Below are 20,732 nucleotides of genomic sequence, written 5' to 3' on the forward strand. Positions count from 1 at the left end.
GGCGACATGACTCATCACGTGGTTCCCATACCTTCAAATGCTTACCATCTGGTAAGAAAAACAGAATACCTACATAGCTGGGTAGCAGACCCTGAGGCCAGGCAAGCTGGGTTTCACAACCCCATCCCAGCTATGTGACCTTGGGCAAGTCATTTTATCCTCTCTAAGTCTCAGTTCCTGTATCTGTAAAATGGCAGTAATAATGGTGTCTACCTTATAGGCTCAATTATACACACACCCCGAACTTAGGTCAGCTCATGACACAAAAGCAGCATCACATACTTCTGAACTACCATCATTATTATTCTTGGGTTCTTAGGAGGTTCAAATTATATAAAAGATGTAAAAGAATTTGGCATGGTGCTCTATCAGTGGTGGTTATTATCACACAAAGCCACTGGGGTTATTATCCCACGCGCACAGTTACAGATGCAGTTCTATAGAACATGGGATGGTTGCTCTTGTCTGGGGGGTTCGTGTGAGCCTGGAGAGGGTAGCACTCAGGCTGAGCACTGGAGGAAGCAGAGCATTTTTGACAAGCAAGGATGAGTACAGGTGACAGTGAGCACAAAGCCAGGGGTGGAAAGCCTGATGGTCACCTGGAACCCAGACCCAGAGGCTGGGGGTAGGGAGTGAGGGACTGGACTTTGGGAGCCCAGCATTTTGAAGAAAGGGCCACTTTTAGGGCAGAACACTGTGAATACCAGCATAAACAGCCCAGCACAGAACAAGAGGAAGGTGGCAATCAAGAGAACCAAACTGGGTCCTGCCTGGTCCTGCCAAGTTGTAGGTTGCACTGGGTGCTCTGGGACTATTTCTTCCCAGAAATTGTCCCTCCTTTATGTGTCCTCCTTTATGAAGTGGAAACAATACATCCTGACTTATCTCGCAGCTTTAACCACAATTATTAAATACTACATCTGAGCCGGGGGCAGTGGCACATGCCTGCAAATCCCAGCAACTGGGGAGACTGAGACAGGAGAACTCCAAATTCAAAGTCAGCCTGGGCAATTTAACGAGACCCTATCTCAAAATTTAAAAAGTGAAGAATTTGGGATGTAGCTCAGTGGTCAAGCACCCCTAGGTTCATCCCCAATCCTGGGGCAGGAGGGACTGCATGTGAATGTGAAATTATAAATTGTTTTGTAAAATGCCAAGTACTATTCTTCAAGATCAAGGAGAATTAGTGTGTTGTCTACACAGCATTGGGGGAAATGCAAAGGAATAAACCATTTAACAGGGAGACTCCTATAAATCATTTAGAGCAATGCCTGACTCATAGCAGTAGCTGAATGAATGATCTCCCCCATAATTGATTAATTGACTCCTTTTATTCATGCATGCATTCATACACCGAGTGTTCCTGGAGTCTCCACTGAATGCCAGGCATTAGACTCGGTGATGAGAAAGAGTGGTGAATGAGACAGGCAGGAACTCCGCCCTGAAACACTTATCAGCAATCTGGGAAACTGGCAACCGGAGGAAAACTTCCGGAGCCCTGCCCTAGCTGCTTCTACCCCGCTGACCACTCTCCTGTTTTCCTCAAGGATTATTGCTGTTGGACATTGATTTTAGTTGATGTTGGACTCCCAAGACATTCCCCGTCCCCGCATAGATCTTGCAAACACCTCCTCTCTGCCCTCTGGTGATGAGGAGCTGTAAGCACTTTGCAGTAAACAGCTCAAAATTCATTACTCATAAATACCAAGCTTTCCGCTGCCTTCCACCACCCCGGAGATGAACTGAAGTGCCTTAATATTTAAAGAGGAATGAATTCATAATTAGCACCTTAACGTTATATCAGAGCCATTCCGGAGGTTTTCTATTTAAATGCAAATTGAATCTTCCCAAAGGAAAGCTGGTAAGTGATGAAAATAGATAGCAAAGGATGAGGAAGCAGGAAGGAGGAGGGAGGTGGCACTGATGTGCAGTTGTCACTTTTCTCACCGTTGTTGACTTGCTGTCTGTGACCCACATTCCCCTCACCTGAGGACCAGTCTCTGAGGCTAAGAAAGCCTGAGGTGGGGACTGGGTCCCAAAAATCTAAGCCCCAAGTCCCCTATCTGTTGATGGCAATGCCCAAACTAGCAGCCATATGAGCTGCAGGAGGTCATTTTAGAATCAGGGCATCCTGATGGGTGTGGTGGTGCATGCCCATAATCTCAGCAACTTGGAAGGCTGAGGCAGGAGGATCACAAGTTCAAGGTTAGCCTAGCAATTTGGCAAGACCCTGTCTGAAAATAAAAAAATAAAAAGGAATAAAAAGGGGCAGGGGATATAACTCAGTGGTACAGCATCCCTGGGTTCTCAACAATACCAAAAAAAAAAAAAAAAAAAAATCATGTTAGCCTGGAAAACATATGGGAATTGAAGTCAGGCAGAACTGGGTTTGAATCTAAGATCCTCTTCTTTTGCAGGGGGTACAGGGGTTCAACTCAGGACTAAACACTCAATCCACTACTGAGCTATAGCTCCAGCCCCAGGATCCTCTTTTGACATCTGTAGTCCCTCCCATGCCTTCATAATGAAAATGGAACTACTGGTGCTTGTTTCCCTTGAGCTTGTTGGGGAGAACAGAGAAAAGGTGCCTGGCACACAGTAAGCACCCCACAATTGTTAGTTCCCCTCCATCAACCCTAGATCCTGTTGTGTCAACATGACACAGTAAGGGTGGAGCAAGTGGTCAAGAAAAAGGTACCATCCTCTTGTCCCCTTAAAATAGCCAACGGTGGGAGGAAGGCATAAACATGGTCTACGAGGGGCCAGATAGTACATATTCCATGCCGTGTGGGCCACACGCCAAGCTGCAACTACTCTACGCCAGTGGGAGAGCCACACAGACAGCACGTGAGCAGGGGAGGCTGTGCGCCTATAGAACTTTATTTATAGACGCTGGAGTGTGAGTTTCACATCATAGTCAATTATCCTGAAATATTTTCCCCCAGCCATTTAAAAATGTAAGGGCCATTCTAAGATCTCACAGGTCACATTAAATCAGGCAGTGGGCCAGATTATCATTGCCATTATCAATCAAGCCCTGTGGGAAGGTAGTACTGTACCTGTGATTTGGGAGAACCTATTCTGAGGGACCTTGCAGAATCTGGGGTGGTGGGGAGCCGCAGGGGAAGGATGGCATCTCACTCCCCCCCCCACCAAAAAAAATAGCCCTTTATGGATTAGAACTTGGGAGGAACAAAGAACACACAGGATCACTGGTGGTGGATCCTCCTGGGATGCCAGCCATTAGGTCAGGGTGTGAATAGGGGTCACTTTGCTACTTACCAAGTGATGCCCGGGGAAGAACTGATGATTGCCAGGCACACTCAGGAGGCCACATTCTGCTGACAACAGGCTACAGAAGGGTTCCAAAGGGCTCAGGTCCTGCTTCTCTTTTCTCAACCAGGACAGCAATGCAGGTTCCCCTGGGGTCCTCAAACCTCGACTACACACCTGCCAGGTCTGGGAGTGGATGCTGATGATAAGAAGACCTGGGGACGCCCCCACAGCTTGGCCTGGTTCTCACTTTTCTGAGCTCTCATCAGTTCTTAGCCATATACAACCCTCTTGCAGTCAGCTCATCATGCGTCCCCTCCTCCCCGCATCCCTTGTACAGAGGTGACACAGGTCAGCACATCAGATGGCAACCTGGCTGCCCCAGCAGATTGCCTGTCTCCCATGGAAGTGGGCTTCAAAGCAGGGTGCTGGATGCTGCAACTCTCCAACCCCACTCACTCCCTTCCACGTGATTCTGCCTGGTCTTTCTCTGGAGTCCTGGGGAGGAGGGTGTGTGTGTGTGTGTGTGTGTGTGTGTGTGTGTGTGAGATATGAAGCACCACAAGGGAAAGGAAAGTGAGAAGAGAGCATACAGGCCCCTCCAGGTGGACAGACACCTATTTCCAGCTAAGGGGTGAGCCATACCTGCCTCTCTGGTGCCCAAGTAGGATGATGGGCTGTTGGAGGGTAGCAGAGGCTTGGGGTGGGGAACCAGACTGCCCCAAGGCTGAGGTTGGAAAAGGCAGAAGAGGGTTGGAACCTCTGAGGGTAACTGCTCTCACTTCCTGGCTCCCTAGAGGCCCCAGACTGAGTGTCATTTCATATCAGTCCAACCTGTGGGCCCCCATTATTTCCTTCCCAGTCTCATAAGGTTCCAGAGAGTTGGACTAGGCATCAGTTAGATAAAAATTAGTGCTGGAAGGGAGCTGAGGAAGGAGAGTCAAGTCCTGAAAAATCCTCCTCTTAAAGTGACCAGCAGTGAACAACTGAAGCCCAATATATGGAGCACCCCAGGTGAGCAATGCCCACCTGGAAATAAGAGTCATCTCCAGGAAGCAGCCCCTGTCCTTCTGAGTAGACACAACAGTTTGGTAACCTGAGTTTTTGTCCTCCGGATAAGGTAGTTCTGCTCAGAAGAGGAAACCCAGTGAGAGGGGAGCAGGACAGGCTTTTGGTTAGTCCTCGATTCCATCCCAGGCCTGATCTGGGCTCACACAGTTGAGCTCTGTGGAACTGGGCTGTGGGTTTGTGGTCCTGCACACTCTGAATCTGCTCCCTCCTTCTGTGCCCAGTATACACAACACACACACACACACACACACACACACACACACGCGCGCGCGCGCGCGCACACCATCCATGACAGACAGACTAGCCCATCTGCCAATCAATCTTCCTTGCTGATTTCCTAGCAGGAAGCAGTGAGGCTGGCGTGTAAATCATTCAGAGCCCTCTTTCGGCTCTGCCAGACATGGAGCTCTTTTTAATTAAGAAGAATGAAGGACATTGCTGGCTCTGGAAATGGCAATATTAACAGCATTTAAAGAACTGTATTTGACTGGGCCGTCCCACCCCTAGCCGTCCTGCCTGTAGCCTCTGCTGCTCTGCAGAACTGCCTGGATCCCCACGAAGCCTCTGCTGCCCTCTGCACTAGAAGGGAGAAGGATAAAGCCCCCTAGTGGCCCCAGGGCCCAGTCAGGCCCTCTCCTGATGAACTGGGACAAACCGGCACATTTTCCTTCTCAGAGCAAAGGTTAGATTGCCATGCGATTTGGAGTCCTCTGCCTACTGTGCTGACAAACTTAGGAGACAAGAGGCACCCCAGAAAAATCAAAACCCAATGAGAACATGATTAGACTTCCAGGTGGCTACCTAAGGTCTAAAGGAGACATCCCGTTAGCCATGGTGCAACTATCACAAGACCCCCCTAGTCCTGGGCCAACTGGAGGGAAATGTGGGTAATGGCAGTGCCAGGACCAGGGGAAAGCCCCCAGCAATGTCCTTTCTGGTGACTGCATCCTGGGTAGCTGTCAATGCCCGTTAGAACTTGTGGGGTCAGGCCAGTGTGCATTCGTAGTTCCTGGAAGAATGTGAAGATGTCCATTCTAGAATCTTCTGCTTTGTCACTGTGGCCAGATAATTCTTTCTCTAGGAGTAAAGAAAACTAATACTAGGAGACACCCCCAGCTGCTCTCTTCTTCACCCTCCTTCTGACACTACAGATTTTGAATGGATAGGACTTGCCCAGGATGGCATAGCTGGGTTATGATAAATGTGGCCTGGAGCAGAGTCTCCTGACTTTCGGCCCTGTGTCCAACCTAGTTCTAGTGTCTGGCTGAGATGGCAGTAAAGGAAGAGACGCCACGGCCTCTCAACTCACTTCATTTAAGTTTCTGGCACAGTTGGTCAGGAAATGCTTCCTCATTTGTAACCTGGTCCCCAGGCTTTGTAGGAGCCCCACTTTTTCTGTTATTTCCTCAAGCAGCACAGGGAAGTAGCCGAGGCCCTTCCCCCACCTCATCACCCCTTACCTCAATCCCGTTTTACCTACATCAGTGGGCAGGTGCTCATAGGTGAACATAGTCCTTAATCAAAACCCACTAAGTCCATGTTACAATACCTGTGCACTGGCAGGGAAGGAGCAGAGAGGGTTCCTGAGGGAATGTGCCAATTCAACTCTAATCAAGGCTGCTGGTCAGGAGGGAGAGCCCTAACAGCACAGTCAATCTTCTGGACTCCAGACTTCCACCCCTGGGGCAGCTGTCCCACCAGAACAGCTTATGCAGATGGAGATTATGGCTCTGATTGCCTGCAGCTGCGCCACACCATCTCCCATCGAGTGCACTTGAGCCCTAAATCCTTTTTCTGGGCTGATGTTTGGTCTGGGCGAGAGAAGGCCATAAGGAGGCTCGACCAGGCTAGAGGAGAAACCACCCCTTCCCTTGGTCTGCTCCAAGCCTCCCTGGGTCCTAATTGGAGGAGTCATCTTTATTCCCATCCCTGCATACATTCAGGCTTCTGGTTAGGAATGAGGTGATTGTCCAGATGTTCTGCTCATCAGGCTACAGGTTAGGCTGCAGCGGAAGAGATCTCAGTTTGCTGGGAGGGAAGATATCCTGCGAAGGCTGCCTAATTTATAAAATTGACACCTACTCCTTAGAGCACACTGGCTCAAATATACAGCAAGTTGAGGTACAGAACTTGCATCTCAAAGGGAAGAAAGAAAACTAGCCTTTTTGGAGTACCTACAGTGTGCCCAGGAGCTCTGTAGGGTATTGCTGCAGAAAGTAGGGATTTTCATCCCCTTCTTGCAGACCAGGAAACTGATTCAGGGACAGAAGTAAGTGACTTGTTCATGGTCACAGAGCTAGGAAAGGGCAAAGCCAGGATTTAAACTGAGTCTGTCTGATTCCAAAGTCCATGCAATTTCCCACTACCTTATAATATGTGGGGCACTACAGAAAGACAACTACATAAAGAAAGTGGTTTCAGCTTGGAAGTTAGCCATGTGTCCCTCTGTCCAGCATGGTACCTTGCAGGGGCTCTGGGGAAGTACTTACTGACAAGGTTCAGGCCTATTTCTAGGGAAGGAGAAGGAGATTCTGTGACTAATACTTAGCTCCTCTTTCCCCTGTCCTCTCAAACTGTGTCCTCCTCTTGGAATCCACCAGACCCTCCAAACCCACCCACAGATGCTCCATCAAAAGCCTACACCAGTATGGAGAAGGTGCCTTGTGTTCTAAACTGTCCTCTCCCCACACCCTAGCTTCTCCATAACCTACCTCAGGCTTCATGAAGACAGGATTCTGCTGAATACCTAACAGCTGCTCCATAGATGCTGAGTAAAGATTCATTTTATTGTATGTAGGTTAGATCTCAACAAATTCAAGACATGACTTTAAAAAAAAAATTACTTTTTCTGGGACTGAGCATCTCCAAATTTGATTGATGCATCAATATCAGAGTAATAAGCGGGGCATGGTAGCACACCTCTGTAATCCCAGTGACTCAGGAGGCTGAGACAGGAGGATCATGAGTTCAAAGCCAGCCTCAGCAACTTAGTGAGGCACTTTGCAACTCAGTGAGACACTGTCTCAAAGTAAAAAATGGAAAAAAGGGCTGGGGATATGACTCAGGGGTTAAGTGCCCCGGTTTCAATCTGTGCTACCAAAAATAAATAAACAAACCAATAAACCACAGTAAAAACAATTCCACATTACCAAAAGTAATATTATATGTGTGTGTGTATGTACATATTTGATTGAACCCAGGAACGCTCTACCATTGAGCTATATCCCCAGACACTTTTTGAAGCAAACACTCTACCAACTGAGCTACATCCCCTATCCCCAGACCCTCTTTAAGCTACTTTTTTATTTTGAGACAGGATCTCATTAAGCTGCTGAGGTTGGCTTTGAACTTGAGATCATCCTGCCTCAGCCTCCTGGAGCAGCTGGGATTATAAGAGTGTGCCATCATACCCAGTTCCAAAGGCCTAATCTTTGGGGACTTTCTGGTTCTCTCCTTTCCTATCTACCCCTTTTCCTTCCTCCCCCCCTTCCCTTCCCATCACAGTAAAAAGTCCAACACATTTTTTGTTTGTTTTGGTGTCAGAGATGAAACCCAGGGCCTCATGCATGCTAAGCGCACGTTCCACCACTGAGCTACACTTCCAGCCACATCCAACACTTTTTTGTTTTTTGCCGGGGGAGGGCTGGGCCTTGAACCCAGGGGTGCTTAACCACTAAGCCACATTCCCAGTCCCCCTTTCTTTTTTATATTTTTATTTTGAGACAGGGTCTTGCTAAGTTTCTCAAGCCCTCACTAAGTTGCTGAAGCTGGCTTTGAACTTGCAATCCTCCTGCCTCAGACTCCTGACTCTCTGGGAATACAGGTGTGCATCATCAAACCCAGCCCCATCAAACACTTTTAAGAAACAAGAGAAACCCAGACCCCGTACTATGCAGATCTTAAAGCAAGAAGGATGTAAATTTGCAGAAGGAAGAACTTCCCACTGGGGAAAGTGGTGATACACTGGAATGGGGTGGTGAGAGATCAAAGGAACCACTGGCCTCCCCTTCTGCTTAGCACTCTGAAGGCCACAGCTTGGTTCACTCAGCCCAGGCATGGAAACTGCAGGTGACTCAGGGAATCTTAAGTGGTGGTTGCTAGGTTACAAGCTTCTTTAATGTGCACTCAATGTAAGTACTAAAGGATGTCACCTGGCTGGGAGGAAGAGCCATGGGGAAGAGTTGGGGGAGGAGGAAATAAGCCAGGACTTCTAGAATAAGCAATTAGGCCATGGCCTAGAAGTCACCCTGTTCTTAGTACTTTTCCAAGGGCCCAAGTCTCTAGACCCCATGGTCTGTGTAAAGGGCCGTGCCTGCAGGATACGAACATTGGTCTAGAACGGGGATCTCTTCAGGGACTGAATCTCGGTGCTTCCCTAGCTGTACCGCCCAGTATAGTACAGGCAGCAGCTAGAATCCCTCTAGTGGCCTGAGTTCTTTCCTTCTCTGCAGTTCGACAAAAGGCCAGAAGCCAGATGAGAGTGGAAAAGCTCTTTTCCTTCATAATGCACAATTTTTTTTCATTTATGGTTTAATTGTGATAAAGTGGACAGGCACTGGATTTGGAATTTACAACCTGACGCACCCTGGATGCCTCGCATTGTCATAAGTAAGCCACTTCACTAAGTCTCACAGTCCTCATCTGTAAAATGTGGACGCTGGAACCTGCTCTAGCAACGTCTCCCAGGGTTGTTTCAAGATTGTGAGAAAGTGGATGGGCGACGGCTTAGCTTATCTCTTTGAGTGACACAAACATAAAGTATGGAAGTCTGTATGTTTACTTGGTAAGCTGTTCCAGCTGGGTGGAGGTGCAAGAAGCCTGGCCTTGCTGCTTGTGTGGAAGGCTCAGCAGGCAAGCAACGCTGAACACAGACCCCAACCAAGCCCCTTTGAGAAGGACCTATGGCTTTCAGCCTTCCTGGTCCCCCCAGGCTGATTTTGTAAAGAATGGTCAGATTGAGGTAAGGGGTTTGTTCCCTATTCCTTTGGGCAAACTGGGCAAGGGAGGAAGGGAATGTTTGTTGATCCCTGGAAAACTTCATTAATTCAGACCACAATCTTTTGGAAGGTACAAATTCTTATTGAACAGAGAAAACAACACAACCTTCTTCCGGAGAAGGTCTAAGGGTGTTCATTTTGTTAAGTATGAGAATTCAAATTAAAAAAAAAAAAAAGTGGAATTGTTAAACCAAGAGCTCAAGATACTAAGATAGATGTGTTGAACTGAGATTTTCATTTCTCTCAAGAAGTCACAGAAGCAGTAATGATATTAATAGGAATTTACTAGGCCCTTTAATGTGTCTGAAGGTAGAATGAACACACTTGGTAACTATTATCTCATTTAATCTTCACAAAAACCTGCAAGGATACAACCATACAATGAAATACTATAAAGGAACAGAAGAGAATGAACTATATTGATACATGCAACTGGCATGGATCTCCAGGAAGTTACATATGTAATGGTACATAGTCCCATTCTATTTGTATAATTTTCTTGAAATGACAAGCTTATGGAAATGGAGAGCAGATTTCTTTCTAGTTGCCAGGGACTGGGGAAGTGGGAGGCAAGTAGGTCTGGTATAAAAGGTTGACATGAGGGATCCTTGTGGTGATGGAAGTGTTCTTGTACCTTCACTGGTCGATTTCAATCGCCTGGTTGTGGTATGTTGTACTATAGTTTTCCAACTTTCAATTGAGAGAAACTGTGTAAAGAGTCTTTTTTCTTACCACCAAATGTGAATCTACAATTATTTCAAAATAAAAAGTTCAACTGAGAATATGTGTAAGGGAACCAAGGCTCAGAGTAGTTAAATAACTTTCAGAGCCAGGGTTCAAATCCAGGTTCATCAGGCTGCTGAGCCTAGGTGTTTTAGAGAGACAGCTGTACTGGAGGGAACCAGGTAGGAGAAGGACCTACAGGCCTTACAGTACACCAGACCTGGTGGGCCACTGTGTAATGGGCACCTTTGTAGCTGGAGACTACAGTCCTGAGATTATTTGAGTGGTTTGAAAGGATGATCTGTCCAGCCTTGTGGGTTTGTTCCAAGGACCAAGATATGAAGGTTTTGCCTTCTAGGGGTGGGGTGTGTCCTATGTGCCTATGTGTGAGAGAGTGGAACCTCCAGTGTATGTTGGTACCTCTGGATGTGTGCTCCCATATCTGTGCATTTATCAGTTGCTCTGTGGATCTTGCATGTGTTCATTTCAAGGGGAGAAGGGGAAGGCAATGCCTAAGTTATGCCTATGCGTGCAGGTTGTGTTCACATGTACCTGTGTTAGGTCCCCCTGTCACTCCCACGTAATTTGTTTCCATGAGGTTAAACCATATGCTAATACCTCCCCCAAAGCAAAGCCAGCCTGTCACGAACTGGGTCTGTGTACTGTAGACAAACTGGGTAATTGGACTCTCCGCCTCCTCATCCAAAACAAACACTCGCAAATGCCCGCCCCCACGCTGGAGGGAGTCTGGTCCTGTCATCTGGGTACTTGGCTCTAGGGCCCCGCTTCCCTTGGCCCTGTAGACAAGGTGAGCGTCTCGGGCGCCAGGGCCCTTCCCTCCCCCGCCGCCCGGCGCTAGCTGGGCTTATGTAAAGAGGCCGTGGCTCGCTCCGCCGCGGGACGCGCGGATTCCTGCACAGGTGTGGCGGCTGCGGGTGAAGCTGTGCGTGGAGCCGGCTCGCCGGCCTCCTCCCAGCCCGCAGCTCCGCCGCTCCTTCCTGCTGCTCATTTGTTCTCATCTGCATGTGTGACAGCGGCGTGCGGACTGGGGAAGGACAGAGCGCCCTCTCCCCTGCTCCCGGCGCCGCCGGGCCGGGGCTCCGGGCTCCGGGTGATGCACTGTCTACTCCTCGCCGCCCCGCTGCTCCGGCCTGGCAGTGTAAGTGGCGCGGGGGTGTGGGCGCCGAGATTGCGGGCAGGGAGGCGTCGACGCTGAAGGATGTCACTCCTTCCTTTACGGGGGTGGTCCAGCGCCGGAAACCCTGGAGAGTCTCGGACCCCGCGCGCGCTCGGGCGGATTCCCAGCCGCGCGGGGATGGGGGCGAGGGGACAAAGCAGGGTGGGGCGGGGTGCCACCGTGTCTCCCTTTAAAGTTGGCGAGGAGCTGTGGAGGCCGCCCGTGCGCCCGCCAGCCGCAAGGGCGTGTGGCCCCAGCTGCCCTTGATTCGCCCGGTTCCTCCTGCAGGACCAGGCTTGGACGCCACCGGACCGCTGAGACTTGAGGGACGGTGAGGCGCTGGCCGGCGTCGGGCTGGAGCACGCGAGCGAGATGGAGGCGGCAAGAGGGGACACGGGATCAGACACGGAGTAGTCCGCAAACCCCGGGGCTCGAACTTCCTCTGGCGCTGCGCTGGGACAGGGCGGGCAGGTCCCCGGGGCTGCCATGGAGGTGCCTAATGTCAAGGACTTTCAGTGGAAGCGCCTGGCGCCACTTCCTAGCCGCCGGGTCTACTGCTCCCTGCTGGAGACGGGGGGACAGGTCTATGCCATCGGGGGATGTGATGACAATGGTGTCCCCATGGACTGCTTCGAGGTCTACTCCCCCGAGGCCGACCAGTGGACCGCCCTGCCCCCTCTACCCACATCCCGGGCTGGGGTGGCGGTCACTGCTCTGGGGAAGCGGATCATGGTGATCGGGGGTGTGGGCACAAATCAGCTGCCCCTGAAGGTCGTGGAGATGTACAATATCGATGAGGGCAAGTGGAAGAAGAGGAGCATGCTGCGGGAGGCTGCCATGGGCATTTCTGTCACAGCAAAAGGCAAGTGGGGCCGGGGCTGAGGGTGGGTGGATTGAAGAGAGTAGAGGGTCTGGGAAAATGGGTAGAAACTAACGATCACGTTCCCGATTCCACCATTGCATTATAGATCCTTACAATAGACCCTAAAATTGGAGATGCGCTGCCCTTATTTACAAACGGGAAAAATGAGGCTCAGCAAGTAAGGTGTCTAGGAATTCCAACTGATGACAGTGTCCACTTTGGCAGGTTCCTCCCAACAAGCGGGGCAGGCCCATGCCGGAGGGGAGAGTCAAAGGGTAGGCTGTGGGTTAGGTGCAATGTCTCTGCAGACCCCAGTATTCAGCTAAATTCTAGCCTCCCACTGGCCACACCCCTTGCCCTGAAACTTGCCCTACCTGTCACTACCTCCAAATACCTGATTGGGGTGCTGAGGATGTTCACTCCATCCTTGCACCATCACCAGGCCCCACCAGGGGCAGTTGGGACCTGACTCAAGGATTCTTTTCTCCCCTCCTCTTCTGTCTCCAGTCTCAGAGACACTAGGTGGAGACCAGAATGTCCCTGAGGGTTGTGTTCCTACCAAGTTCTCAAGTTCACCAAGTTTTCAGGCATGCACATGCTAACTGTGTGGTTCTAAGATTCTCATTTCACTTCCTCAAAGTCCCTTATTTTGTTCCTTTTTGGGCCTAGTGCTGCTCAGAGCATGGGCTGGGAGCAGAGTCCAAAAGCTCTTTTGCTAAAACACAGAGCTTTATAGGAAATGATCCAGTAGGAGTCAGGAGACTCCAAGTTCATGCACACTTTCCTGGGCAGCACAGGTGTACAGAGGGGTGTGACATTCCCCCACCTACCTTGCTTGAACCATCCCAGCTGCCTATTAGGCCCACCATAGGTCAGAAACCACTGTTTCCTTAAAACCTGCTCAGTCCCTGGTGCAGTCCTTGGCCCCAGGGTAGGAGGGAAGAGGCAGAAGATCTGCTCCCTGCCTTAAGAAGCCAAAGTCTGACTCACTGAAGGTTACCAGGCAGTAGCTCTAGCCCAGAGTCCCCTAGGATAGGATAGCTAGTGGGATTTCTATGACGCCCCAGTAAAAAGGATGGAAGACACAGAGGCCCATGGGGAACACAGAAAGAGGGAAAGAGTACCCTCCATTCCCAGGCTGAAGGGTTAAGAAATAACATTTGTTGACTCCTTGCCATTGATGTTTTATCCACTTTGATCCTCACAACTTGTCCAAGGAGGTAAGTGCTATTTTTATCCTGAGTTGCTTATTTATTTTTGCTGTGCTAGGGATCAAACCCAGGACCTTATGCATGCTAGGTAAGCACTCTACCACTGAGTTACATTCCCAGTCCTTCATCCTCATTTTAGAGAGGAGCAGTGTAAGATCCAGAAAGGTTAAGTAACTGGCCCAAGTTTACACAGCTAGTAAGTGACATCATGTCTGTGGCATGGAATGGATTCAGCAGTTAAGAAACATTTACATGGACTGGAGCTGGAGCTCAGTGGCAGAGCGCTTGCTTGGCACCTGTGAGGCACTGGGTTCAATCTTTAGCATGACAGAAAATAAAGGCATGCTGTCTGTCTACAACTACCAAAAAAAAGTTTTTTTAAAGAAACATTTACATGCATGGGTGTCAGACACTGTACCAGATTCTGGAAATACAGACTAACGGATTCTCAAGAATCAATTGCAAGAATAAAGATCCAAAGGTGATTTCAATAATATGTGGCAAACAGGGTGATGGAGATGCCATCACCGGGGAGGCAGTGAGTGATGCTCTCAGCCCAGCCTTGCAGTCCAGGACACCCAGGTGAACCTGAAAGGAGTCAGAATTGAACCTAGAAGTATGGTGGAAGTGTGCAGTGGAGGGGAGGATTTCCAGGAGGAGGAGTTTCAGGTAAGGAAGTGGGGGTGGAGCATGTGATAGGTGAGCAATTCTTATCAGGCCCCATTTCCTAGCCTTAGGCTAGGACTGGGATATATACGTACACACACACACACACACACACACACACACACCCCACATATTTTTTTTTTTTTGTGGGGGGATCTTTTTCCAGTAAGACCGGAAAGTAGAAGGGAAGAGTACTCAATCCTACAGTATCCTTAAATAACAAAGTCTTCTTAGCCTAGATAGTGACCCAAGGCTATAATCACAGCTGCTTGGAAGACTGAAGCAGGAGGATAACAGGTTCCAGGCCACTTGAGCAACTTGGTGAGAACCTGTCTCAAAATAAAATAAAGGAATAGACATGTAGCTCCGTAGTTGAGTGTCCCTGGGTTCAATTCTCAATATGGGTGTGAAGGAGCACATCTTAGACCCAGAAGCTGTGAAGACTGGTCTCTGGGAGACAGAACCCCCAACAGAAGTGGATCCCTGTGAAAGAGAAGGCCTTGGCATGTGGACGGTTTCCCTGACAGACTCGGGAGGTGCTGGGTGAAACCCAAGAAAACACAAATGCCTTATCCACCTGAGGTCCCTGAAAGGTCACCTACAGCCAAAAGCAGGGGAGAGAGGGAGGGGACTCCCTTCTCAGAGTGCCCAGATCCTTGCCAGGCAGGGTTTTTTTTAAAGAGGCCCAGTCTCTTTACTCAGGCTCACCTTCATTCAGTTCTGGGTCCTGTCCCATATAATGCAGGGTGCCTCCTGGATCCTGTGGCATCCTAATTTGGGAAAGAGGATGGCACTTTCCCATAGGGGTGGCAGACAAAGCAAGAACCAGAGACAGTTCAGGGTCCCAAAGGTCAGTGACAGTGGGCCTATCCTTGTTCTAAAGGCCCTGCTCTGTCAGAGAATTCCAGGTAGGGATGCCTAGGGCACAAACTGTGACTGGAAGGCATAAGAATAATTCTGTCAAGCACAGTGGCACATGCCTGTAATCCCAGGGGCTCGGGAGGCTGAGGCAGGAAGATTGTGAGTTCAAAGCCAGCCTCAGCAACTTAGCAAGGCCCTAAGCAACTCAGTGAGAACCTGTCTCTAAATAAAATACAAAATAGGGCTGTGGATGTGGCTCATTGGTCAAGTGCCCTGAGTTCAATTCTTGGTACCCCGCCCCCCTCCCCTCAAAAAAGAACAATTCCTCTTCCCTTTGACTTTCCCTCTGATTGCCCAGGAAGGAAAGTAGCAGAGGGGCCAAGACCTGCAAGTGTTGTAGACCTCACCACCTCTACCTCTGTGGAAGACTTAGTTTTTGGGTCTTAGCCAAGGGCTGGGCACCAAGCAAGCCTATGGCATGCTGCCCCCGCCCCACCTTGGCTTCAGGAAGACCCAGGCTCAGCTATGACAGGGACTTTGAATGGTGCCATCAACCACAATGACATATATGGTTCACTCTGGCAGATCAGTGTTGGAAACATTCTGGCTCTGTCTCCTGATGCCTGTGAGCTGAGCCAGAAGTGTGCGTGGCCTTTCTTCTTAGATTACCGAGTGTACGCAGCAGGTGGGATGGGCCTGGACCTCCGTCCACACAACCACCTCCAGCACTATGACATGCTCAAGGACATGTGGGTGTCACTAGCACCCATGCCCACCCCGAGATATGCTGCCACCTCCTTCCTCCGAGGCTCCAAGATCTATGTGCTGGGTAAGTATGGGTTACCTCCCTTGGTCAGTTCTCCTGGGAAGCAGTGCCTGTGGGCTGTGCAGCTCCTTGGCACTGGAGGGTAATCATGTTGCCCCAACCCTTAGCTAACCTCTCGGATGAGTGGGTGACAGTGAGAAGAGGACCCCAGCCCCTGTCCTCAATAAGCTTCTACCCACCTCCACCCACTACCCTATTCTGACCTCCAGGGGGACGACAGTCCAAGTACGCGGTCAATGCCTTCGAGGTCTTTGACATTGAGACTCGCTCCTGGACCAAGTTCCCCAACATTCCCTGTAAGCGGGCCTTCTCCAGCTTTGTGACCCTGGACAGTCACTTGTACAGCCTGGGAGGCCTGCGGCAGGGTCGGCTCTATCGGCAGCCCAAGTTCCTGCGGACAATGGACGTGTTTGACATGGAACAGGGTGAGCAGGGCGCCAGCCTCCCCCTTGCTCTTGCAAGGAGACTCTGGCTGCTTTCCTCCCTGACCCCCACCATCTCCCATCCCATCCCTCTTCCCAGGGTCACTTACCCAGCTGGGCAAACCTCTGGGAAATCTGAGCACCCTACTCTGCTCATGGCTACTCTTGGGGTCAAATTCTTTGATCTGTTCAGGACTTCCTTTTGCCTGGTTGGTCGTTTTCATCAAAGCCTGTTCTACCTATTATTTCTTTTCTTAACATTATCCATGCAGGAACAGGTCAGGGAAGGATGTCACCTACTTTTAACTGATAGAGAAACAGGGAGGTGAGGAAATGGTGAGGATCGTGGCCCCTTAGATTGCAGCGAGATTGGGAGAGGGCAGAGACCTCAGAGGATGTCATTTCAAACACCAGGGGGTGCTGTGAGCACCTGAGAATAAGGGTAATGGAAGGGACTCACTGCCCAGGGGGAGAGTCATTGGGATTTCACTATATTTGGTCAGCATCTAATTCCCTCTCTCTATTTCGCCTGTAGGGGGATGGCTGAAAATGGAACGGTCATTCTTTCTTAAGAAACGACGGGCAGACTTTGTGGCTGGTTCTCTGAGCGGACGGGTCATAGTGGCCGGGGGACTTGGTAAGGATGGAGCTTCCAGACTGGAATGCATGGTGGTTCTGGTGCTCCTGGATCCTTGGCCCTTTGCATAAATGCAAAGGGTATGGCCCTCGCACCCCACCTGCCCACCACTTTATTCTAAATAATTCCAAACTCCCTGTCTCCTAGACCAGACATCACTGATCAATGTGGTCTTTCTGACTTCCACCAGGGAAATAGGCCCCAAGAGAATAAGGGACATTCTGATAACCATGTAACCAGGCTTGTTGAAGCACAAATTCTTAGGGTCCTATCTGGGAATGACAAGAGACAAAGTACAGAGGAAATCAGTGTTCATCCTCCTCTGACTCATCTCTTTTCCTTGAATAGCCAACTTATCTCAAAAGAAGAGATAGAGCTCTATCAGGAAAGAATCAGAGCAAATAAATTCTTCTAATGAATTCTGGATTTGGTGTGTTACCCCTCCCAGAGATTACTGATATTTTGAAGGAGGGACTCTAAGAGGGGAAGGTCCAGTGTCATCAGGGCAGAGAGATACAGGGAGCGGGGTTCCAGGCACCCTAAGATACTTGGTGTGGACACACTGGCACTTCACTCATTCATGAAAGATGGTATAAGCTAAGCCATGGAGGTAGCTTTTTTAGTGAAAAGCAGGAAGGAGTCAGTCGTGCTCTAGAAACTTCTGATAAAAAGTAGGAGTAGGAAAGAAAACTTACCCTTAAAGAGGTGAAAGGATAGAAAGAGGGTAGGAAGGGCAAAGTTGAAGTTGCTTTGCGTTTGCTCGTGGGTTCCCAAGGGAGGGAAGAAGAGGCAGGTAACCATGGGGCAAGGACTCCTGGCGCCTGGACTCTTTCATAAGGTCTGATTCCCTTGGTGCTTTCAGGAAACCAACCCACTGTCCTGGAGACGGCAGAAGCGTTCCACCCAGGGAAGAACAAATGGGAGGTGCTCCCTCCCATGCCCACGCCCCGCTGTGCCTGCTCCAGCATCGTCATCAAGAATTGCCTCCTGGCCGTGGGGGGTGTCAACCAGGGTCTGAGTGACGCAGTGGAAGCCCTGTGTGTCTCTGACTCCTAGCTGTCCTGGGCCCAACACCTTTGCCCCAGACTGTATCACTACATTCTCAACATGAGGAATGGTCTTGTCAAAACAATTTGGGCTACTTTCCAGAATGCCCGCTTCCAAAAGAGGAGCTGCTATTGTCCTTTCCCCAGCTCTGGACTAGTTTTGAGGGTCTCTTGAGATAAAAGATGGACTAGAAGGGCTGGGGATATAGCTTGGTTGGTAGAGTGCTTGCCTTGCAAGCACAAAGGCCCTGGGTTCAAATCCCCAGTACCAAAAAAAAAAAAAAAAAAAAAAAAAAAAAAAATGGACTAGGATAGGGAGTCTCAAACCTGTTTTGTTTTTTTTGTTTTTTTTTTTTTTTCTCTTTTCTTTTTTTGGTACCTGGGATTGAACCGAGGGGCACTTACCCACTAAGTCAGATCCCCAGTCCTTTTTATGTTTAATTTAAGACAGGGTCTCCCTAAGTTGCTTAGGATGTCATTAAGTTGCTGAGGCTGGCTTTGAACTTGCAGTCCTCTTGCCTTTACCTCCCAGGCCACTGGGATTACAGGCATGGGCCACCACGCCTGGCCTTTGGTTTACATCCTTTCCTCATTTGTTGGTCAAATGGGGACCTTCCCTGGATTTCATCTGATCAGCAAGAATTGGACCTGAAGGTGGGGAAAGGATGGCGGGTGGGGCCTCACATTCCCAGCCCAGGCCAACAGCCTCCGCAGGAAGGACCTTCCTCTTAGGATCCTTGCTGGGTGAGTGGTGATGGGGAAGGAGAAAACGCTGAGCCCTCAGCTCCCCTCTGCATTGTTCCTTCTGCCACCCCCTCCCCACCAGAGGTCTGGCTCTTTTCTCCCTGATGCCCCCAGAGTGTTTCTGTGTGAAACTTTCTCATTTACACTGTGGCATCAAAATCCACAAGAGATGGATGAACTGCACTCTGATTAATCGCAGCAGCACAATAATTAAAATCTATATTCCTATCTTCTCTGGTACCCTGCTACAGGGTTGGGTGAAAGGGAATCTGATGGGTGGAGAAGATCTCCGGAGACCATCCCGCTGGTGTCCTCCGGTTGAATAGTGTCCCAAGTGGCCACCTATTCTTGACTGTTCCCTCTGAAGAGTTCCACCTTCCCACAACCGACACCAGCTGCCCCACTCCCAGGAAAACAGCAGGTTGTTCTCTTCTTGTACTGACACGCCATGCGTGTGTCGAACAAAGGTTCTGTTCATCAGGTTTCTCCTTCTTGGGTCTAGCTTCACTTTATTTAGCTGAAGCTCATTTTTTGTCTTATTCAAAGTAGAGCAGGAAGTGCTCACTAATTGAAGAAAGAAAAGAAAAGAAAAGAAAGAAAAAGAAAGAAAGAAAGAAAGAAAGAAAGAAAGAAAGAAAGAAAGAAAGAAAGAAAGGGAAAAGGAAACAAACTTGAAGAGTGTGCATCCTTTTAGCTTGCATAGCACTTCTTTGTGATTCCCAGTTATTCTTCAAAAGCTGTGCTGGTCTGAGATGTAGCTCAGTGGTAACGAGCTTGCCTAGCATGTGCAATGTCCTGGGTTCCTTCCGGGGTGGGATGGGAAGCAGGGGAGAGGAGCCGTGCTAGTACCGGGGATGCATAAGATGAATACAAATCACTAACACTCCTCCCTGATGGTATAATTATCTCTTGGAGGCAAGAACAGAGGAGCTTCACCTATCTGGATCTGAGGGGTCAGAGGCAACCTCTTGGAGTCTGGGTGACAACTTCAGCTGGTTAGGACTAGTGAACCTGGGTCTTTGAGGGATAGGGACACTTTCTATCTCCCTGACTTGGGTATGTGATTTAAGGGCACTGCCACCTGCTGGCCCAGCATTTCCTTCCCACCCAGGCTAGGTGGCATCCTGTGTCTGCAGGTGCCCCCTAGTGAGCAGACTGCAGAAAGGCCTTCTCTGGGAGCTTCTGTCTCCCATATTTCCCCTGAATTAACCATTAGCAAAAGGTCCTGGAGGAGCTGCAGACACTACAAAGGAAGGAACAGTACCTTGGGGAAGCTGCCCCAAAGGCCAGCCCTGATACAGCCTCTCCATTCCCCTTCCATTTGTGCCCTGCACCTCCCGCTTTCCCCAATCCCCTGCCCAGGAAAGGTGTTCATGAGCAGGTACCTCCACCCTTTCCATGAGGAGGCCAAGCCTTATATGAGAGGCTCTTTCCAAGTGCTCAAGATGGCCCCATGTCCATGAATGGGGCAGAAGTGTCTTAGAATAGTTAGAACCTTAGGGTTACAGCCAGCTCCAAAAGATTGAATTAGCCACTGCAACTTGAAGGGCAGCTCAAGGTAGAGCTACCTGCTAAGGACTCACCTCTCAGAAGTCCAATGTGGGGAGACTGTAGGGGTGCCTCACTGAAGAGCGACCATGTGTTAGACCATGTGGGTCTGTACCTGATGGCACCAGAGACAGCATGGATCTGGGGCAGATGTCTTTGCTCCAGGTCTCATTTGCCTGACCCCTGCAGTCTATCCCAGCACCTCCACATTGTGGGGAGGTCACTCCGCCTTCTTGTCTTTGTCTGCCAGTCTATAAAACAAGAGCAATGGTGACACTGTCTCACAACGTGGTAAGGCACCTGCCTGGATCCTCAGGCGCTGGTAAGGAGCTCCGGGCAACCTGGAAGGTTGGAGACTATTCGACAAGGAATGAGGGTGAAGATTAGCAAGGAAAGTTTGGGAAGGGTTCAGTGATGTGAAAAGAGAATAGAATGTTCCTACATTTATAGCCCTGAGAAAGTTCCCTTCTAACTTTTTTGTTCCATTGGCTATTCCAAACCATCGTTTAACATTAACACCTGTTTCCAGCTTGGCATGGCACTAGGGTTGGGATACTTGCCCTCCAGCAGTCTTGGGAGGGAGACAGGGAAACAAGCCTGCAGAGACTATTTGCCGGTGTCTGCCTTTGTAACAAGAGGCACCCTGCCCAGCGCAGCTGCAGAGAACC

At 49.7% G+C, this 20,732-nt stretch overlaps 1 protein-coding gene across 2 annotated transcripts; it reads left to right on the plus strand.

Annotated features, from left to right (window-relative positions):
• The first annotated feature begins 10,761 nt into the window (after window positions 1–10,761).
• Klhdc8a (kelch domain containing 8A) lies at window positions 10,762–18,034 on the plus strand. Of its 2 annotated transcripts, none has more exons than XM_047521317.1 (6): window positions 10,762–10,872; window positions 11,530–12,103; window positions 15,506–15,670; window positions 15,877–16,092; window positions 16,625–16,726; window positions 17,589–18,034. In XM_047521317.1, exons 2-6 carry the CDS (start codon window positions 11,728–11,730, stop codon window positions 17,780–17,782), a joined length of 1,053 nt encoding a protein of 350 aa, XP_047377273.1. In that variant the 5' UTR covers window positions 10,762–10,872; window positions 11,530–11,727; the 3' UTR covers window positions 17,783–18,034. The 2 variants fall into 2 exon arrangements, with proteins under 2 accessions (XP_047377273.1, XP_047377271.1); XM_047521315.1 differs by lacking the exon at window positions 10,762–10,872 and adding an exon at window positions 10,973–11,223.
• Window positions 18,035–20,732: the final 2,698 nt, after the last annotated feature.

This window comes from Sciurus carolinensis, chromosome 12, assembly GCF_902686445.1.
Source record: "Sciurus carolinensis chromosome 12, mSciCar1.2, whole genome shotgun sequence".
Classification (NCBI taxonomy): Eukaryota; Metazoa; Chordata; class Mammalia; order Rodentia; family Sciuridae; genus Sciurus; species Sciurus carolinensis.

Coding starts and splice junctions, on each gene's coding strand:
- Klhdc8a (XM_047521317.1), top strand. CDS start 11,728: ATGGAGGTGCCTAATGTCAAGGACTTTCAGTGGAAGCGCCTGGCGCCA. Junction 12,104..15,505: donor CATTTCTGTCACAGCAAAAG/GCAAGTGGGGCC, acceptor CTTTCTTCTTAG/ATTACCGAGTGTACGCAGCA. Junction 16,727..17,588: donor CATAGTGGCCGGGGGACTTG/GTAAGGATGGAG, acceptor TGGTGCTTTCAG/GAAACCAACCCACTGTCCTG.